The sequence below is a fragment of the Maniola jurtina genome, chromosome 27, assembly GCF_905333055.1.
Source record: "Maniola jurtina chromosome 27, ilManJurt1.1, whole genome shotgun sequence".
Taxonomy (NCBI): Eukaryota; Metazoa; Arthropoda; class Insecta; order Lepidoptera; family Nymphalidae; genus Maniola; species Maniola jurtina.
The window spans coordinates 3,981,903-4,004,743 of NC_060055.1; the positions used below are offsets into that span (position 1 = coordinate 3,981,903).

Here is a 22,841-nt window from a genome sequence, read left to right on the forward strand (position 1 = left end):
AGCGTAGTCTGCAATATTTTTAATATAATTGCGAATGCAAATGAAATCCGAGCTGTAAGTACTTATACGGTTATTTATATTTATGTGAAAATCTATATTTCATACTTATACTAGCTGCATCACGCGACTTCGTTCGCGTCCTGCATAAACTGTCTGTAGGGTGGTAACTAGCCACGGCCAAGACAAGACCAGAGTTTTTTTAAATTTTGTATTAAAGAGTATTATCCATGCTATTCATGACTAATACTCCCCTTTTCCCTCCAATTAAGCGTAAAGCTTGTGCCAGGAGGGGGTACGACAATAGTGCAACGGGTGAGGTTTGAACCGCGGACCTTTCGGAATTCAGTCCGCTCCTCAACCGTTGAGCTATTGAGGCTCTTTAGAAAGTATAAAACTCCAAACCCCAGTCGGGAATCGAACCTGGGACCTCCCACTAATAAGGCGTCGTCGAGGCGATGGACATTTGATAATGAATGCCTGCTTCTATCCAAGACTTCAAGCTTGAGAAGATAGCATTGGGAAATTCAAGGAAGTTCATTAAATACCCTCAATAGCTCAACCCTAATAGCTCTAATAGCTGTGATAGCCTAGTGGTTAGAACGTCCGCCCCCTAATCGGAGGTCGGGGGTTCGATCCCGGACACGCACCATTAACTTTTCAGTTATGTGCGTAAAGCAATTAAATATCACTTGCTTTAACGGTGAAGGAAAACATCGTGAGGAAACCTGCATGCCTGAGAGTTCCCCATGTTCTCAAAGGTGTGTGAAGTCTGCCAATTCGCATTGGGCCAGCGTGGCAGACTATGGCCTAAACCCTTCTCATTCTGAGAGGAGACCTGTACTCAGTAGTGGGCCGGCAATGGGTTAATCATGATGATAATGACAATAGCTCAGCGGAGAGACAGGAGCGGACTGAATTCTGACAAGTGTAAATTAAAAATTTATAACACCCCCGACAAGTGAAGGTTACAGTAACTAGAAAAAACCTGATAACTTTCAAACGGCTGAACCGATTTTCTTGGATTATAGCTAAGAACACTCTCGATCAAGCCACCTTTCAAACAAAAAAACTAAATTGAAATCGGTTCATTAGTTTAGGAGCTACGATGCCACAGACAGATACACACGTCAAACTTATAACACCCCTCTTTTTGGGTCGGGGGTTAAAAAGTCGGGAATCGACCCCGGGACCTCCCACTAATAAGACAACAGTGCTTACCACTGAGTCAGACAGGTCCACAAAAGGCCTAGGCTAACAGGGCTCTCTCCGTCACTCGTTTCATACAATCGTAGTTCCAATTTCATTTGAATATTAAGCAACCAAAGTCCATGTAATTTTGCAGACATATTCTAGAAACCAATATCTGTGTCTGTGGTGTTTTAGATTTTTCTAAAAATATGTAGTTTTAAAATTACAGGGGCTCAAAGATTTGTATGAAAATTTTAAGACCGCGTAACTTTGAAACCGAATATTTTAACAGAAATCTGGAAAACCACAGACATAGATATTAGTTTCTAGAATATGTCTGCAAAATTTCATGGACTTTGGTTGCTTAATATTCAAATGAAATTGGAACTATGATTGTATGAAACGAGTGACGGAGAGAGCCCTCTTAAGCAATAAACAAAAATTTCGCCAAACGTCGTAATTTTTTCCGCCACTATCGTCCATTGACCGAGATATGAGCCGATACCTTATCAGCGCGTATCACTGAAAATTAGGTCACTTTGCCAGACCGTCTTGTCTATATCAGTGTGAAGTATATTAATGTGATGGGTAAACTATTGTTTTCGTTATAAGTATGACATTCGTAAAGCCCTCAGTTCACGTTGGCCCAATGAAATTAATCCATAGTCTGTCTGTCTGTCTGCTACCTTTTCACGGCCCAACAGTTTAACCGATTCTGACGGGTACAGGGTTAGCTTATATCCCGGGGACGGGCATAGGCTACATTTTATCCCGGGAAATCAAAGAGTTCGCACGGGATTCCTAAAAACCCATCCGCCTAACCGATTTACTATAAAATTTGGTGCCGAGGTAGCTTGCGTCCTGTAATTGACATAGGCATTTTATCCCGGAAAATCAAACAGTTCCCACGGGATCTTTAAAAACCTAAATCCACGCGGTCGAAGTCGCGGGCATCCTCTAGTATGAAATATATCCGGTTCAAAATCGCTCAGCGAGCTATGGAGCGGGCTATGTTGGGGATCTCTCTAAGGGATAAAATCCGTAACGAAGAAATCCGTAGGAGAACCAGAGTGACCGACATAGCTCAGCGAATTAGCCAGCTGAAGTGGCAGTGGGCAGGCCTCGTCTGTCGCAGAACTGATGGCCGCTGGAGCAGACGTGTTCTGGAGTGGAGACTTACATTTTTTTTTTCTCTTTTTTTTTTTTGGTGGGGGTTTAGTCTAAGAAGACTATGTCACCCCCGTAGATTCTACAATTAACAGTTATAATGCTTACATATACTTACATTGAAAATTGAAACAGATTTAATTTTTTTTTAATGATGTTTCTACAAATTCACGGTTTTCGGATTTATTCCTTTACTTGTGCTATAAGACTTACCTACCTGCCAAATTTCATGATTCTAGGTCAACGGGAAGTACCCTATAGGTTTTCGTGACGGACGGGCGGACAGACAGACAGACAACAAAGTGATCCTATAAGGGTTCCGTTTTTCCTTTTGAGGTACGAAACCCTAAAAAATATTAATTCGATAGCCGAGGTAAACACAAAGGCCATGTTGCAAAAATATTCAATTTTATTTCATCCTGGGAAGTTTGCGAAACTTTACAAGTTCAATTGTATGTAATTTCTCACAAAGCGCTAAGCAGGTTTCCTAATTATTGTATTATGGTCTCATCTCCCTAGCTTCTATTGATCTTGGCCCCTAGGGTTTTAGGGATCCGCAGGAAATGTGTAAACCATTTGAATAAACACTGGACTTAGATATTTTTTTACACTAAGCAATTTCGCTGTAATTTTATTGTGATAGACCACATCTATTGATTTCATTAACCCCCGGGCCCCGACCCAAAAAGAGGGGTGTTATAAGTTTGACGTGTGTATCAGTGTATCTGTATGTGGCATCGTTAGTTCCTAAGCTAATGAACCGATTTTAATTTTGTTTTTTTTTTTTTTTGTTTGAAAGGTGGCTTGATCGAGAGTGTTCTTAGTTATAATCCAAGAAAATCGGTTCAACCGTTTGAAAGCTATCAGCTCTTTTCTAGTTATTGTAACCTTCACTTGTCGGGGGTGTTATAAATTTTTAATTTACACTTGTTGGTTAAGCAGCGTTGACCCAGCTTGATAACTGCATGGATGGATAACCAACTCTTGAGATCCTAGCTTTTACCGTACCTCCGAGCATCAGAGACCAGGTAAAGCTACCGTTCCCGGGTATTATTACTAAACGTAACAAGTGTAAATTAAAAAATTTCAACACCCCCGACAAGTGAAGGTTACAGTAACTAGAAAAGAGCTGATAACTTTCAAACGGCTGAACCGATTTTCTTGGACTATTCCGCACCTACGATCTAAAGTATCTGAGTTTTCCAAAACATCATTTTCAAATAAATAATTATGTATCTAGGCAACGACCATCTTGACAGCTTGACATTTGTCAATTGACATAATATTATGAACCTAACGGTTATCTAACCTTGTTTTCTACAAGAAACTAGAAAAGAGCTGATAACTCTTAAACGGCTGAACCAATTTTTTTGGATTATAGCTAAGAACACTCTCGATCAAGCCACCTTTCAAACAAAAAAAAGTAAATTAAAATCGGTTCATTCGTTTAGGCGCTACGATGCCACAGACAGATACACAGATACACAGATACACAGACAAACAGATACACAGATACACACGTCAAACTTATAACACCCCTCTTTTTGGGTCGGGGGTTAAAAAAGGAAAAGCTGCCTGATTGATCTACCAACGCACAGCTCAAACTACTGGACGGATCGGGCTGAAACTTGGTGAGCAGATAGCTATTATGACCTAGAGAATAGAGATCCGCTAAGAAAGAATTTTAGAAAATTCATCCCCTAAGGGGTAAAAATAGGGGATTAAATTTTTTGTAATCCACGCGTTTATTTTTTTATTTTTATATATAACTGTTTTATCTGTTGCTATTTACAGTGCAACAACCTTAACAACTATCACTTATAATATTAATATTGTAATATACTTAATCTAAACTTAAACCTATTTTTTTTTTAAGTTCCCAGCTCTTTATCCTCTATCGTTGCATTTCACAAATCCACGCGTTAAGGTGGAAGCGACAGGTCTGCCCGCGAAATTCAATTTTATTTGGTTTTTCGCAATTTGTAAACTAATACGACAAAGTAGGCTTGTGGCATTTTAATAGCGCCAATGGCAGGATCATCTCCACAGGTTTATATATAAAAATCTTTACTTGAAAGTGTTCAATTTTAGAAATTATATTGCCGTCGTATAACCATTATATGTATATAACAGATTTGGCTGAAATGTGGAATGGAGAGAGATAATATCTTGGATTAGCACATAGGCTGCTTTTTATCCCGGAAAATCAAAGAGTTCCCGTGGGATTTCGAAAAACTTAAATCTACGCGGACGAAGTCGCGGGCATCAGCTAGTGGTATATAAAAAATAAACCTTTTTGGAGATAACCACGCTCGCGCTTAGCCAGTTTTAATTTTTTAAGTAATCCTCTGACCGGTCGGACTAGGGCCGGTTCTGTTCAATGGACTTTACATGTCCTGTCATTTTTAAAGGGTGACGGACAAAGGGTTAAAGCAAACGAAAAGCACTGGAGGGTTAACATTTAAATATAGATTTTTTTTCAACCTGAAAGCTTTGGCTACCTCTACAGGACGAAAAAGGTCGTGGGTTTGGTTCTCGTTTGATAGAGAAAGGAAAATCAATCGAAATATGGTTTTTTTTTTGACCCTATACAGGTCTTAGAGAGAATTTCAACTATTGATGTATTAAACTTTTAATGTAGCTTTCGAAATATTAAAAAAAACCGGCTAAGTGCGAGTCGAATTCTCACACGAAGGGTTCCGTTTGAGATACAGCCCGTTGACAGACAGACGGACGGACGGACAGCGGAGGCTTAGTAATATGGGGTCCCGTTGGAACCCTAAAATGAAACAGAAGGGATGTCATTATCATCATCATCAATAACAACCCTTTGCCGGTTCACTACTGAGCACAGTCTCCTCTCAGAATGAGAAGGGCTTAGACATAGTCCATTACGCTGCCAAACTGCGGATTGGCAGACAGAAAGGATATGATTAACCCATTGCCAGCCCACTACTGAGTACGGGTCTCCTCTCAGAATGAGAAGGGTTTAGGCCATAGTCTGCCACGCTGGCCCAATGCGGATTGGCAGACTTCACACACCTTTGAGTACATGGAGAACTCTCAGGCATGCAGGTTTCCTCACGATGTTTTCCTTCACCGAAGGAACCGGTGAAGGAGAGGATATACCTCTCACTTATATAGTAGCTACTCGTACAACATCTGGTATCTTTTTAGTATATCTAGGGCAAAATTTAGCTACTATACAGACCTTACAGAGAATTTCAGCTATTTTTATGAATAAAACTTCGGGCGTAGCTTTCGAAATATTAAAAAAAAGAAACAATAATAGAAATTTGAATGAATTCATGTTCGAAATTCGAATTGCCTGTGCCCAGCACCTTCACAGTCCTGCATTGGCGTAACCATTCGCCTTCGCCAAACAAAATTCAGTTAGTGTTGCAGAAGGCGCGCGCGCGGCCGTTCTACGCGCCGAAACTTTCAAATTTCGAACCCGAAATTTAAATTCGCAAACTGACACTTCCAATTTCGAATTTGATGTTCGAGGACCAAAGAGTTCCCTTATTATTGTGATACCATACTTTTTGTGTGTGACTTTTTTTTGGATTGTGTTTGCTTTGGATGTGAGTACATTAGACCAAAATATATAATAATAATTTTAAGATTGTTCGTCCGTCGTACTAAAATTTCGTAATTTCATAAAATGAGACCTTTAAGACCTGTAAAGTCTGTATTAAACATATAGATGTACCAACAAACTTTTTTTTTAGTTTTTTTTTTTTTTTAAATAAGATCGTGTGCTTACTGCTTAGGTATTAATAATTTTTTTTAATTGAAAAGACCTGTATAATTACCCGCATACAAATTATTATTATCTATCACGAAATGCGGTTATCAAGGTCTCTAGTTGCAGAGATGTATTGCATACTGTGCGAGCGAGAGAGAGCGAACGTAACCTTGCGTTAGAAAGAGAGCACCGATGTTGGGAAACTCTTGGGAAATATTATTTTTCTCTTTCGGGACCGAAGGGCATTTTTTAACTATTTGCTTTTTAAGATAAAATTTATCTCTGTAACATTTTTGTTTGTACTTTTCTAGGTCAATTGGTAAATGAGAATTTTTTAGTTCATTAATCATTGAGTACTTTTTTTATTGTCTGAAAACAACACTCGTATTATTGTATATAAAACAAAGAAAATTATTTTTTAAATTTTTAACAATTTTTTAAAACTTTTTAAGACTTTGAGTTTTGATCTTTCCAGTTTTTGAATTCCAGTTCAATAAACAATTTGAACTCAATATTTAATTTTTACGTAATAATTACGTTAAAAAAAAAATTAAATCGCTAGATTTTGTAATCTGTATATTCTTGAGTTTTAACCTTAAATACCTTCGAAACTCGAAAATGCTTATGTTAGTGTTGACCTTAACGGTTTATTATTATTACAATTTAAGTAGGCACCATCTTAGCATGTGACTGCGTTTACGATTCAAACTAACATACTCCCGTGTCTTTGCTTGTTTATTAGAAAATAATTAAAAAAAAAATTTAAATGTATAATCTAAAGGTATCTAACTATGTATTTTGATGAGAAAAGGTTTAATATGTAATTTATATGTAAAAGGAAAAGGTGACTGACTGACTGACTGATTTATCAACGTACAGCTCAAACTACTCGACGGATCGGGCTGGGTATGCCGAATGCAGGTAGCTTTATGACGTAGACATTCGCTAAGAACCAATTTTGAAAATTCAACCCCTAAGGGGGTAAAAATAGGGGTTTGAAATTTGTGTAATCCACGCGGACGAAGTCTTGGGCATAAAGAAGTCGATCTATAGAAATAAAAAGTAACTGCTATTGCTAGTGTCCATCAAACAACCCAAACCTCTGGAAACAGTCAGTTTTTCGCTCTCTAAAATAAAGGCACTGATTTTGACTTTTTACACTTGACAGTTAGAACCAAAGCGATGATAAGCTAGTTTGGGTTGTTATCAAGAAAGACACCACCTCGGCACTGCCAATGTGCGTTGCGCCTTAAGGTGACCGCATACTACCGCAAAAGCGCAAAAGACGCGAATGAATACTGAAATTTTATTCATTTAATTGTGGAATTGAGCGCATCGACACAAGGCTGGATTATTCGATTTTTTTTTTTCGTAAAGTGCTGTCAGCAGTACTTTACTAACATTCTAACCTTGCCTATGAGTGAAGCTAATAAGCAATGTTATACTAACCTAAACATGTAAACGTTCTTATACCTAGAATTGGCCTATTTAATTATCTTAGTTCATAGACAAGTGGTGATTATTAGATGACAAAAATATTCCTGTTATGTAAGGAATTCATCGAGGAATCAGGAAAACTTATTGAATTTTGAAGGAGAACGATAGGAAGAAACGGACAATTATTTTTGCAACAAAAGAAAGTCAGAATATGGTTAAACGCGCCTCTTGAATATTATTACAATAAAGGAATGTTGCTTACTCAAAAATAAATAGGGATTTTTTTAATAAATATTAGTTTTTGATCTGGTAACCCGAAACAGTAACTTCTATTTATGAATTTTCACCCCACTCCCACTGCTGCTTGCGTCACTAGCCATTCTGAAAATGTACTTCTTGCGGCTTTTACGGCTCTTGCGCCATTTAAAGGCGTTTGGTGTGTGCGATCTACTTTGAATCAGATATCTATGAATGTAGGTTATAGATAAGATTTGCAAATTTTTAAAACAGGAAAGTCCCGTCATTCTAAAGTCTTTAGATAGTGCACTCTACTTTAGGGCTCTTGCGTCGAAAAAGCGGTCCAAAATAGCTGTATTTTCTTTGATCAGTTTAGGTAATCACTTATCACCAGGTGACCCGCCTGCTCATATGCCTGCTATTTTATTATAAAAAATCCCGTGGGAACTCTTTGATTTTCTGGGATAAAGTTTACCTATGTCACTTTCCAGGTTCTTAACTATTCGTATATTATCCATGCAAAAAATTACGCCTATTGAAGGACCAACCAATAAACTAAACAAGTGTAAATTAAAAATTTATAACACCCCCGACGATCCAAAGTATTTGAGTTTTCCAAAACATCATTTTCAAATAAATAATTATGTATTTAGGCAACGTCCATCTTGACAGCTTGACATTTGTCTATTGACATAATATTATGAACCTAACGGTTATGTAACCTTCTTTTCTACAAGAAAACTAGAAAAGAGCTGATAACTCTTAAACGGCTGAACCAATTTTTTTAGATTATAGCTAAGAACACTCTCGATCAAGCCACCTTTTAAACAAAAAAAACTAAATTAAAATCGGTTCATTCGTTTAGGCGCTACGATGCCACAGACAGATACACAGATACACAGATACACAGATACACAGATACACAGATACACAGATACACAGACACACAGATACACAGATACACACGTCAAACTTATAACACCCCTCTTTTTGGGTCGGGGGTTAAAAACAATGCCTATTTTCGCATTTATAATATTATTATAGCTTGTGATGATATGGGCAGTGAATGTATATTTTTAACCCCCGACCCAAAAAGAGGGGTGTTATAATTTTGAGGTGTGTATCTGTGTATCTGTCTATGGCATCGTAGCTCCTAAACTAATGAACTGATTTTAATTTTTTTGTTTGAAAGGTTGCTTGATCGAGAGTGTTCTTAGCTATAATCCAAGAAAATCGGTTCAGTTGCTTGAGAGATATCAGCTCTTTTCTAGTTATTGTAACCTTTACTTGTCGGGGGTGTTATAAATTTTTAATTTACACGAATTGTTAATCTACTGATGTATATTCTAAAATTTTATTTTAATAAAAAGAGGTCTTTACTCTTTATATATCTCTCGAATCACTTGTAAAAATATCGTGAGGAAACCTGCATGCCTGAGAGTTCTACATAATGTTCTCAAAGGTGTGTAGAGTCTGCCAATCTGAACGCGGTCAGCCTAGTGGACTAGAGCCTTAAACTTTCTCATTCTGAGAGGAGATATTTTTGATGATCATGATAAGTATATTTTTTATTTATTTTAGTAAAGCCCTTACCATTTTACAAAGCTTTCATAATAAGAATTCAAAGCTATAACATAAAATATTTACCTACTTTCTAAATATATTTCGCAATTACATTTCTGAAATAAATGTACTTAGGTATTAAGTATAATAAAAATAATTAGCATTTTATTCAAATAAAAAACCGGCCAAGTGCGAGTTAAACTCGCGCACCTAGGGTTCCGTACTCGGGTATTTTTTTCGACATTTTGCACGATAAATCAAAAACTTAAACAAAAATCTGTTTTAGTTGTACCTACAGGTAAAAGCCCTTTCACCAATAACCCACTTGGTATAAGACTTATTTAATTTTGAAAATTGTTTATGAACACATTTTTTGTGATGTAACCACAAATTCACGGTTTCTAGGTCAACCGGAAGTAGCCTATAGGTTTTCTTGACTGCCAAGACAGACAGACGGACAGACAGACAACGAAGTGATCCTATAAGGGTTCCTTATTTACTTTTGACGCACGGAACCCTAAAAAACTTGTATTAAGTATGGTTTCTCTTACGTAGTGTTAATTTGAATATTATAATATAAAACAGATAAAAAAATAAGCCTGGCTTATAAAAAAGAAAGCCAGTGAAAGTTTGATCCTAGTATTAAACTGATTGCCTGTAGTAAAAAGACAGATTTGACCTTTAAGAGGGGTCTCTCCGTCACTCGCTTCATACAAACGTAGTTCCAATTTCATTTGAATATTAAGCAACCAAAGTCCATGAAATTTTGCACACATATTCTAGAAACTAAGGGGTTAAAATAGGGGTTCGAAATTTGTGTAGTCCACGCGGACGAAGTCGCGGGCTTAACTAGTCGCACTATCACACAAATATTATAAAGGCAAAAGTTTGTGTGTATGTTTGTTACTCCTTCACGCAAAAATTACTCGACGGATTTGGCATGGAGATAGATAATATCCTGGATTAGCACATAGGCTACTTTTTATGCTGGAAAATCAAAGAGTTCCCCCGGGATTTCGAAAACCCTAAACGCAAGCGGACCCAGTCGCGGGCATGAGCTAGTCAGTCATATAAGTTAACAAAAACATTTCCACAGCAACAAAACGGCCAAGTTAGGACTGTGTCCTCGCCGCACGCTAACTAAAACCAGTATTTTAGGTACTTACTACTTAGGTACTAGCACTAAGTTACTCAGCGAACGTAGGTTCTTGAATGTTAGGAGTTATCAATTATTTTAGACCTAGCGCGATGTAAACGCGTAGATATACTGGTACTTTGTACTGGCATACTCATTGACGATGACTCTAGTATACAAGTGTAAATTAAAAATTTATAACACCCCCGACAAGTGAAGGTTACAGTAACTAGAAAAGAGCTGATGACTTTCAAACGGCTGAACCGATTTTCTTGGATTGTAGCTAAGAACACTCTCGATCAAGCCACCTTTCAAACAAAAAAAACTTAATTAAAATCGGTTCATTAGTTTAGGAGTTACGATGCCACAGACAGATACACAGATACACACGTCAAACTTATAACACCCACCTTTTTGGATCGGGGGTTAAAAATACCGTTGCCCCGTTCGTTTGCGTGTTTTTAAAAACGTTATGATATTAAGTTGAGGCTATTATAAAATTGATGAATTCCTTAGTGACAAAGTTGCGTGGCTTTTTGTTTAGATCAACAAGTGTAAATTAAAAATTTATAACACCCCCGACAAGTGAAGGTTACAGTAACTAGAAAAGAGCTGATAACTTTCAAACGGCTGAACCGATTTTCTTGGATTATAGCTAAGAACACGCCCGATCAAGCCACCTTTCAAACAAAAAAAACTAAATTAAAATCGGTTCATTAGTTTAGGAGCTACGATGCCACATACAGATACACAGATACGCAGATACACAGATACACACGTCAAACTTATAACACCCCTCTTTTTGGGTCGGGGGTTAATTTTTCAGAATGTCGATTCAGTGAGATGAAAGCTAACTGCATTTTAGGCATTTACCGAAAAAACGAACACGCATTAAAAAAATAAATTGAAAACCCACAAAAGAGCCTCCTTTATCCCGCATCCGGGTTTGCTTTTAGCGTATCTGTTGTAATATGTAATAATAATTATGGCATCGATCCACTCTCGCCAGCTTTCACAAAAGATTTTGGCAACTTTCACATTCGGCGCGAGCCATACGCGACAGCGGGGCAGTTTTTAATCGCTTTTTATTTTATACTACTAGGCTGACTGCTAGGCTTTACAAGGAACCAAAAGCTTAATCCATACTAATATTATAAATGCGAAAGTGTGTCTGTCTGTCTGTCTGTCTGCTACCTTTTCCGATTCTGACGTTTGGTACAGGGTTAGCTTATATCCCGGGGACGGACATAGGCTACTTTTTATTCTGAAATATCAAAGAGTTCTCACGGGATTCCCAAAAACCCATCCGCTTAACCGATTTGTATGAAATTTTGTACCGAGGTAGCTTCAAACAGTTTCCACGGGATCTTAAAAAACCTAAATCCACGCGGACGAAGTCGGCGGGCATCCCCTAGTTTGCTACAATCCGCTAAATCAAACAAATCTGTATGGTGCACAGCATGCGACTTGCACCGCCCGCCCTCCCACTGATAAACATGCAGGAAAAGCCAGCCACCAAGCAAGCAATGTCGCATGCTGCATGTTGCACCATACAGAATTGTTTGGTTTAGCGGATTATAGCATACTAGCTATCAACCGCGGCTTCGCATGCGTGACTTTTAATAATAATTGAGATAAAGATTCTCTCGTCAATGTGAAATTCACTCTGCCAATGTAGTTAATTCTGTTGCACACGATTTCTTAACTAAAATTACAGATCTAAATGTATTGCCATCCCTTTCATAATGCTCTCTCCGGAAAGGGATAGCACTAGATTTGGTTTCATTGATTCATAAACATGCAGGCGAGGTTGAACGAATGATGTATGAATTGCTACAATGTATTATAGTGCAATATGTAAATAACCGCTTCAGCGCTTCTCAGATTTTACAACAGGATGTTACTAAACAGATGAAGCTACCCGCCAATTATGATATCTTTATAATAAGTCTCTTGATTTTCTTAATGTTACGAAAATTAACGCTTGCTTTGCTTGCCTGATTGTTATAAGTTCTAACTTTTAAAGACTTTTACAAAAAAACTTTTGCTGTTTTTTACCCGACTGCGGCAAAGCGAAAAGGAAGGGTTATGATTTTAGCAGTCTATGTATGTATGTGTGTATATTTGTATCCAGATTCTGTGTGTTCCAGCGTAGCGCCTAAACTACTGGGCCGATTTTGATGAATGAGGTGTCAATCGATTGGTCGTAAAGATCCGGGTGACATAGGCTACATTTTATTCCAAGAAAATTGACCTAACGGATGTTACATGACAAATAGTGGAGTCTCCAAATTTTTTTTTTTTTACTATTGTATCGAGTGGGGTGTCAAATGAAAGAGGAGAAAATTTTGAGTTCATAAATATATAAATGTACTACAACATTAAAATATACCAAGCGACAGAAAAACAATTTTGCTATAATATTTAGCGTTTATTAAGACGATCGCAGTTGGGTTTTAGTTTTCAACTTCATTAGTTTTAGAACCAGATCAAATATAGTCAGTTCCTTAAACTTTGCTTTAGAACCTCGTTTGACATAATATCAGACAGCCCTTTTCACAGTTTACGTTCAACTTCGCAACAGAGTTGTTAACTACTGCGACATAAACACTTTGCAACTTGAGTTAGTTGCACTTAAATGCAACATAAAACACTTGTTGCAACTTGCATCCGTTTGCGGCACACACCACATGAGTGTGTATTGACAATAAGTGCAACTTGAAATATGCAACAAGCATTATTTGCACTTAAATGCAACATAAAACACTTGTTGCAACTTGCATCCGTTTGCGGCACACATCATAATCTATGCCGTGAGTGTGTTGTATTGAAAACTAGTGCAACATGCAATATGTAACAAGCATTATTTGCACTTAAATGCAACATAAAACACTTATTGCAACTTGCATCAGTTTGTGGCACACGCCACACGCTGAGTTGCGTGTCGTAACACATTGCGCAACTTTGACTACGCACCGTCTTAGCTTCGACATTGTATTTGAGATTTATCATTCTATAAATCAACTCTAAATTCAAGGAAATATAAACATTCTTTTCCCTTTTTTGTCAACAAAAATAATTTTGCAATTTGCATTATTTGCGTTTAAATGCAACATAAAACACTTATTGCAACTTGCATCAATTTGTAGTGCACACACATTATATAACTTATAATTTTTAACATAGATCTATGTTACCAGCGCGCGTGTCGTATTGACAACTAGTGTAACTTAAAACATGCAACTTGCATTGCATTAGTTGCACTTAAATGCAATATAAAACCCTAACTGCAACTTGCATCAGTTTGTGGCACACGCCACACGCTGAGTTGCGTGTCGTAACACATTGCGCAACTTTGACTACGCACCGTCTTAGCTTCGACATTGTATTTGAGATTTATCATTCTTTAAATCAACTCTAAATTCAAGGAAATATAAACATTCTTTTCCCTTTTTTTTCAACAAAAATAATTTTGCAATTTGCATTATTTGCGTTTAAATGCAACATAAAACACTTATTGCAACTTGCATCAATTTGTAGTGCACACAAATTATATAACTTTTAACATAGATCTGTTACGAGGGCGCGTGTCGTATTGACAACTAGTGTAACTTAAAACATGCAACTTGCATTGCATTAGTTGCACTTAAATGCAACATAAAACACTTATTGCAACTTGCATCAGTTTGTGGCACACGCCACACGCTGAGTTGCGTGTCGTAACACATTGCGCAACTTTGACTACGCACCGTCTTAGCTTCGACATTGTATTTGAGATTTATCATCTATAAATCAACTCTAAATTCAAAGAAATATAAACATTCTTTTTCCCCTTTTTTTCAACAAAAATAATTTTGCAATTTGCATTATTTACGTTTAAATGCAACAAAAAACACTTATTGCAACTTGCATCAATTTGTGGTGCACACACATTATATAACTTATAACTTTTAACGTAGATCTATGTTGCGTGCACGCGTGTCGTATTGACAACTAGTGTAACTTAAAACTTGCAACTTGCACTGCATTAGTTGCACTTAAATGCAACATAAAACACTTATTGCAACTTGCATCAGTTTGTGGCACACGCCACACGCTGAGTTGCGTGTCGTAACACATTGCGCAACTTTGACTACGCACCGTCTTAGCTTCGACATTGTATTTGAGATTTATCATTCTATAAATCAACTATAATTTCAAGGAGTTATGACAGACCAGACAAAAAAAATATTAATTTAAAAAATTTAATCGAAGAGAAGCGTTGATAACTCAGTGGTTAAGACGTGGATCTATTTGGAGGGTCCGGACCACTTACTTTTTGGAGTTATGTGCGTTTAAGCAACTAAATATCACTTGTTTTAACGGTGGAGGAAAACAATGCAAGGAAACCTGCTTGCCTGAGAATTTTCCATAATGCTTTCAAACTTAAGAGCCTCGATAGCTCAACGGTTGAGGAGCGGACTGAATTCCGAAAGGTCCGCGGTTCAAACCTCACCCGTTGCACTATTGTCGTACCCCCTCCTGGCACAAGCTTTACGCTTAATTGGAGGGGAAAGGGGAATATTAGTCATGATTAGCATGGCTAATATTCATTAAAAAAAAATGTGAAGTCTTTAAACTGGCTAGCGTGGTGGACTATAGCCACAGACTAAAGCCTAAGGCCCTTCTCATTCTGAGAGGACACTCACAGACCCACTCACAGACAGTACTCAGTAGTGGACTGGTAACGGGTTGATGATCATAATTTGTATGGTACAGAGTAACTTGCATCCCAGGTATGAAAATAGGCTACTTTTTATCCCAGAAAATCGGAAAACTTCTCGGAAAAAAAATTTAAATTCATTTTTAAAAACCTAAATTCATGCGGACGAAGTCACGAAAATCATTTAAATATACTTAGTTTAAAAAATCGCAGTTTTAAGTTTTTTTTTAAACAATACCTCTAAGATTCGATCTCTTGTTTCTTGTAACCTGTCACTTGTGCTTTGTGGTGCAATAAAGCATACATACATACATACATACATATTATACAAGGGTTTAAAAAAGGATGTTTAGCCTACGCGGACGAAGTCAGGGGTGAGAGCTAGTGAAGGATATTGATCGGAATGCAGTGGGAGTATCTTCTGTGAACTTTGACCTTTATAAAGTCACATTTATAGAATTGTTTTAGTGTTAAAACCTTTATTATTCATATCTAGTAGATACCTGCAACTTTGTCTGCTTGAATTCTGTTTTTAACTATGTTCCCGTGGGACAAAGATATATTTTTTTGATATAATAAGTAATCCTCATCTGTTTTTAGATGATTTCTGGGATTAAAAGTATCCTATGTTTCCGTCTAGGGAATGCATGGTCTGTATCGAATTTCGTGAAGATGGATTCAGCAGTTAGGTGATCAATTATTATTAACTGATAGACAGACAAACACAATGCCATATTTTTAGTAAAAACAATTACCTATTTGAGTGTTTTATTTACCAAAGAAAATTGGAAAATTCATTTATGTCATACTTATCACTTAACTGCGAAAGTTTGTCTCTCTGTTATATTTTCACGGCTCCCTGAACCGACTTCAATGAAAGGTACAAAGGTAGCTTGCATCCTAGAGACACAGAGTATTTTCATCCCGGAAGAACTCCCATGATTTAAAAAAAAAAATCACGCCATTCTCATCCTACTTCATATTAAAATTGTGTTTGTTTGCTTCATTCTTCCTATAATCACGACTCAACGGAGCAACGAATCAACCTGAATTTTGACATGGATATTAAAAAAACCTGGAAATTGATATGGACTATTTTTTATCCCGGAAAATCAATGGGTTCCTACGGGATATTTACAAAATCTCAATCGAGAAATCAATTACTAATCATATTTTTTTTATTACATTATATTATACTTATATACTAAGTCTTTTTTTATTAATTAAATAAATGCATGCGGATATCCATCCTTTATGTTACAATATTGTTTCTGTGTGAATGTCTAGTCAGCCAATGGGTACCTGCTACCTACCACTAAAAATATTTTTTCCAGGCTTCCATACCGTTTATATAAAGAACAATACCTATTATTAATATATACACGCACACATACAATACAAGATTCAATAATCGCGCTAACAAAGGGAGATCGTTCCACAAAAACACCTACATTCACCCATACAGTAACAACAGTAAAGTACTCGACGAACATCAAAGTAAAATGACATAATAGGCGACTGACGGCGCTCTATATACTAACCTACCATAGACTGTAGAGTGGAGCACTATAGACCGCGTTACCATGCCCCACACATAGCGATGCAAGTAGTGTTTTAGTTTTGTGTAGGCTTGCTATACACACAGTCGGGCGATAAAATCGATGTGGATGAAAAATGTAGTACAGAAGCAGGCGTTATATTTTTGCGGAAGTCCATGATATACAAGGAACCAAAAGCTTATTTTGCTATAATCCCCCAAACCAAAGAAATCTGTATGGTGCAACATGCAGCATGCGACGGGTGTCGGGGCGAAACGTGCGTCGAGTGGTGTTGGGATTTGTTGTGGTGCTGCGTGGTGGTGGTTCGTGTGTCTTACTTGGTGGCTGGCGTTTTCTGCATGTTTTTCAGTGGGAGGGCGGGCGGTCCATGTCGCATGCTGCATGTTGCACCATACAGATTTCTTTGGTTTGGCGGATTATAGCAAAATAAGCTTTTGGTTCCTTGTATAGATGTGGATGAATTTTCAGCAAAAAGTACTGTTGAAATATCTGCTTTTATTTAATACATCATTTCAGAAGCCGGCATTATATAAGTAATGTTTAGAGCTCCGTATACTTAGGGTGCCAACGTTACCTTATTACTAAGCTTCCGCTGTCCGTCCATATGTCTGTCTGTCAGCGAACTGAATCTCATGAACCATGATAGGTAGAGAGTTGAAATTTTCATAGAATGCGTATTTCTATTGCCGCCATACACAACAAAAAAAAATTAAGAAAATGGCTGCCATGAAAATAAAAAATATAAAAAATTTCTTCATAATCTTGTACGATGGGTATCCTTCATGTGCAAGTGAGTATAAAACTAAAATAATAAAGCTAAAACAACCAGAATAAATTAAAGAAAATCGGGGTACATGTCCGAAAACAGAATAATTTAAATAAAATCGGGATACATCGTGTCTGATATCAATTTAATTAGGCTTATTTCAATCAAATAAAGAAATTAATAGAAGTGGAATTCCGGAAACCGCTAACTTTGCACTGCATTAAATGAATTTTGATTGAATAGCTTTAATAATGTCTATAAATTCTAATCAGTTTTGGCTTGTAAATAAAAGCTAGTTTACTAATAAATCCGAGGCGTTTTGCGGACTATGCAAGCCGAATAAATGTCCGACATTGTAGAGGATACATCGGATCAGTTTCGTTGTCAATAAAAATTGACGAATGCACCGATCCGACTATGTGTATAGCATCCCTTAGTTTTGAACACCTCACTGGCCATGCGGGATCGATTTCGGGCATGCGCAGTTGAAAACAACGCTTCCGACCCTCCCCCCCCCCCCCCCCCCCCCCCGTTTGCCTGAAGCTGAAACCCCCTCTGCAACTGCACTCCAGTGCATCCAAGAACGCGGCTAAAAAAACTCCCAAGAATAAAACGCAATACCGATTCTAAATTTAAACCGCGCTGTCACCTGTCAAAATAGTTTTTTTTTTTTCAATAATTAAAATGTGCGCGGAGGCCTATTCGTCGAAACTGTGAAACGCAAAAAGGACGCATTAAATCGATGCTTATACAAACTATGAAGAGAAAAAAACGGGACGTAGACTCTTGCAGCCAACTTTTATTTTTAAGACCGCACCTCGACAATATATGAGACACGATTTAAAAAAAAAATCTCAAAATAATAATCACGGTTTATTAAGAATTTATACTGCAATATTTAATCACAAACAAAATAGTTGATAATTCACAAAATAATAAATTAGTTTATTAAAATTAATAAAAAAAACCCACCAATAAATATATAACTTCCCCCAATCATAACCCAAAACCTTACGAACGAAAATTTTAGACTGATATTTAAATCCGAATAAACGTAGAGAATAATAAAATTAAACAAACAAAAAAAAAATTATAGCGTATTTACATTAGTTGACCATTTGAGAAAGTTTATAATATATAAATATTATAGAAGCGTATTTATTAAATTGAATTACTTACTTAATTAAAGTAATTAAAAAAAAAACACATAGTGATATCAAACGCAATATATTGAAGATACAAATTAACCTGGGATCAGACATAGCCTTAAGTTTTTTTTACGACGGACGAACAATTTTGAGACTTGAGAATTTTTGCAGTGTGTTAAATAAATTTAATGGAAGAAAAATGGGTGAGCGCTACGGCGACTTTGTGATTTATTATTAACCTAGTGTGTTATGGATAAGTTTATGTGATCGTGCTCCGAGGTCCTTTAGGGCCATTATGTTGAACATGTTTGATATGTGGAACTCTGTAAGCACCAAGCTGGAGGCCCAGAGCAATGTGCAGCAAAGCCAACAGCCACACACTTCAGGTGGGAGCATTAAAGGTAATTTCCACTTAAATTACGGGTTAGTCACTTCGTTTTTGACGATAGTAGTGAAATAGTGAAATGAAACGAATGCCATAATGTAGAGTAGAAGAAATAGGAATGTTGCCTATATCAAATATAAATTATTTTTTAGTGTTTATTTAATGAACGGGTTCCAAAATACGTAAAACTCACGCCCTCGGTTACTCGTAGTTTCGTCACTGAATTTTTGACGGTAGTAGTAAAATAAATCGAATGTATAGTATGAGAGAATGTAGAGTAGAAGAAATAGGAATGTTGTCTATGTCAAATATAATTTATTTTTAGTGTTTATTTAATGAAGGGGTGCCAAAATACGTAAAACTCACGCCCTCGGTTATTTTTGACGGTAGTAGTGAAATAAATCGAATGTAGAGTATGAGAGAATGTAGAGTAGAAGAAATAGGAATGTTGCCTATGTCAAATATAAATTATTTTTTAGTATTTATCTAATGAAGGGATTCCAAAACACGTAAAACTCACGCCCTCGGTTACTCGTAGTTTCGTCACTGAATTTTTGACGGTAGTAGTAAAATAAATAGAATGTAGAGTATGAGAGAATGTAGAGTAGAAGAAATAGGAATGTTGCCTATGTCAAATATAAATCATTTTTTAGTATTTGTCTAATGGAGGGATTCAAAAATACGTAAAACTCACGCCTTCGGTTAGTTTCTTTAATAACTATTTTTATAAATTATCAATTTAATTAAAAAAGTACGTCAAATGTTCGTCATATTTCATTATTTCATACAAGCTTCTATAATGAACGCGCGTTTTGACGTTTGACAAAAAGTTGCTGATTTGATTAAGTGGCAACATCCCTATTGTAATTTAATTATTGAAATTTTAGTAAATGACCAGTGACCGACCCTCTTCATTGTAGTATTAATACAGCACCCATTTTCATGTAATATAATGTACAAAAAGTTATGAGCATTCCATTGATACGCATACTATATATCTATACATACACACTATATCTATACCCATCAAACATATGACGAAAATCCAGTCATAAAACATTTTAAACATAAATGTAAATAATATATTCTAAGTTATATAAAAATTACGCCTTCAAATACATACTTAATTAATTTTCTAAATAAACTTACGGATAGAAAATTATAATATATTATGTACTAAACTCAGTCTTAATAATACGACTTAAAATAATTTATTCATTTACTAGATGATGCCCTCGACTTTGTCTGTTTTAATTGAGGTATATAAAGATCCCGTGGGAACTTTTCGATTTATCGGGATAAAAAGTAGCTTATATCCGTTTTCAAGATCCAAGCTATCTTAGTAGCAAGTAGATGCCCACAATCTCATCCAAGTGAATTTAGATTTCTAAGAACCCCTTGAGAACTCAGATTATCCAGGACAAAAAGAAGCCTATATCCCTTGCCGATATGAAAACTAGCTCCGTACCTCGTTGAAATTTGTTAAATGGATGTGCTGTGACAGACAGACAGAAAACAGGCTTAAATAAATGGTGAAAATATATAACAATCTAAATTATCATAATCTCTGCTAGTATTTTTGCAACTTTTCTTTATATCTCAAAGGCTGAGAAAAGCAAAAATGTAAACTTTTCGTTTAGAGTCCACCTATACCTATAGTAATAATTGCCTGAATATCTCATACATATCACTTTTAGAAAGCTCCACTGAAAAGAAGTTCCTTTCTGGTATATTAAATATATACATAATTGTTTCTCATTTCACAGTAACCCGTGGTAACTGTGATTATGTGGGACAAAAAGTAGCCCGGGATGCAAGCTGTCTTTGTTATAAACTTAAAAAGATCAGTGTAACGATGGACCTTGATAGACAGACAGACGAAAGATAGACACATTTTCGCTTTTATATTATTAAGTACTAGCTGATGCCCGCGACTTCGTTCGCGTGGATGTAGGTTTTTTAAAATTCCCGTGGGAACTCTTTGATTTTCCGGGATATAAAGTAGCATATGTGCTAATCCAGGGTATAATCTATCTCCATTCTAAATTTCAGCCCAATCTGTCCAGTAGTTTTTGCGTGAAGGAGTAACAAACATACACACACACACACACACACACACACACACATACAAACTTTCTCCTTTATAATATTACTGTGATTAGGGATTAGTAAATGGCGAAAATATACAGAAATCCACTAAGTAGGTATTTTTGCAATTTTTCGCTGAGTACAGCAAAAATGTAAACGAAAAATGGTGAGTCCACCCATACCTATAGTTATAATTGCGTGAACGATCTCACATAAATATCACTTGTAGAAAGTTCCGCCCAAAAATACTTCCTTTCCGGTATATTAATACATACATAATTGTTTCTCATTTCATAGTTACGCAATTGAAAGCTGCACGCCCAAAGAAAGTTGGCCAATTAAAATTCGGTAACAGTTACCGCCGGGCCGTTAGCTCCATCTCTTTCATTATATAATCGCATCGTTAAAAAAAACAAACGCAATTATAATATTATTTATTACAACTTTAATGTATTTATAACCGTGGGCTATCGTCAGTTTAATCGTCGTCTTAACCGATAGAACTGCCACGGCTGTACGATAAAAATAAAACCGACTTCAAAAACGACAAACACTAAAAAGTAAAAAATAACTTTTGTTTAGCTACACGTGTAATGCACCTAGGTATGAAGTCGAGCGAGCATATTAAAACAAAATTAGAAATCCAAGAGTGAAGCTCGCCCGACTTCATACCTAGGTGCATTACACGTGTAGCTAAACAAAAGTTATTTTTTACTTTTTAGTGTTTGTCGTTTTTGAAGTCGGTTTTATTTTTCTTTTGAAAATTTTTTATTTCACAATTTTTAGTGGCCCCACTGTACTATATAATATGCTGTGCCCAGTTAAAACCCTACTGTTTACTAAGCTATTACACTGATCGCGAGCAATTTGCTCCTATCCATTGAGGAGTTCTGTTCTCCATCTCCGAAGATATTCATCAGATCTTCACCAAATTTATATGGGACCACCTGCACAGTATACCCTTTCAAACAAAAAAAATATTTCCAAATCGGTCCAGGGGTCTTTGAGTAATCGGGGAACATACATAAAAAATAAAAAAAAAAAGATCCCGACGAATTGAGAACCTCCTCCTTTTTTGGAAGTCGGTTAAAAATTTTAACATACGAATTCAAGGGGCGGATGGGGCGGCATATTATTGTAAATTGTACATTTGAAAAGAGCAACCGCCGAGTTTCTTGCTGGTTCTTCTCGGTAGGAACAGCATTCCGAACCAGTGGTAGATTATTTTGACGATTCAAAAGCACTTGTAAAAGTTTAATTGAATAAAAATAATTTGAATTTGAATTTGAATTTGATGAACAAACTGAAAGCCGATAATGCATTTGGCGGTTTCTCTAATGCTGCAAATGCTATTGAATAAATAGCGAGTAATCAAAGGATAACTTTTATATTATATAGCCTCGATAGCTCAACGGTTGAGGAGCGGACTGAATTCCGAAAGGTCGGCGGTTCAAACCCCATCATCATGATCAACCTCTCTCGAACCACCCGAGAAAATCTAGAATTGGTCATATATCTGTAATAAGCGTTAAGGAAACTTAATGTAATATTTCGCTGTAGATTTTCCAATCCATACTAATATTATAAATGCGAAAGTGTGTCTGTCTGTCTGTCTGTCTGTTACCGTTTCACGGCCCAACAGTGTAACCGATTCTGACGAAATTTGGTACAGAGTCAGCTTATATCCCGGAGACGGACATAGGCTACTTTTTATCCCC

General features: G+C 36.5%; 1 protein-coding gene across 4 annotated transcripts in view; it reads left to right on the top strand.

Moving 5' to 3' along the window:
* Positions 1–22,841, top strand: part of LOC123879025 (probable nuclear hormone receptor HR3) — a 156,521-nt gene that overhangs the window by 8,651 nt on the left and 125,029 nt on the right. Inside the window, exons 1-2 of one of the 4 annotated variants that reach the window (XM_045926504.1) lie at positions 5,766–5,939; positions 18,822–19,051. The exons of 2 other annotated variants lie outside the window; for them this stretch is intronic. In XM_045926504.1, the coding sequence (XP_045782460.1) occupies positions 18,946–19,051 (106 nt within the window). In that variant the 5' untranslated portion in view covers positions 5,766–5,939; positions 18,822–18,945. Of the gene's footprint in view, positions 1–5,765; positions 5,940–18,076; positions 19,052–22,841 lie in introns of those variants that run through there. One more of the 4 variants, XM_045926503.1, reaches the window with a different exon arrangement.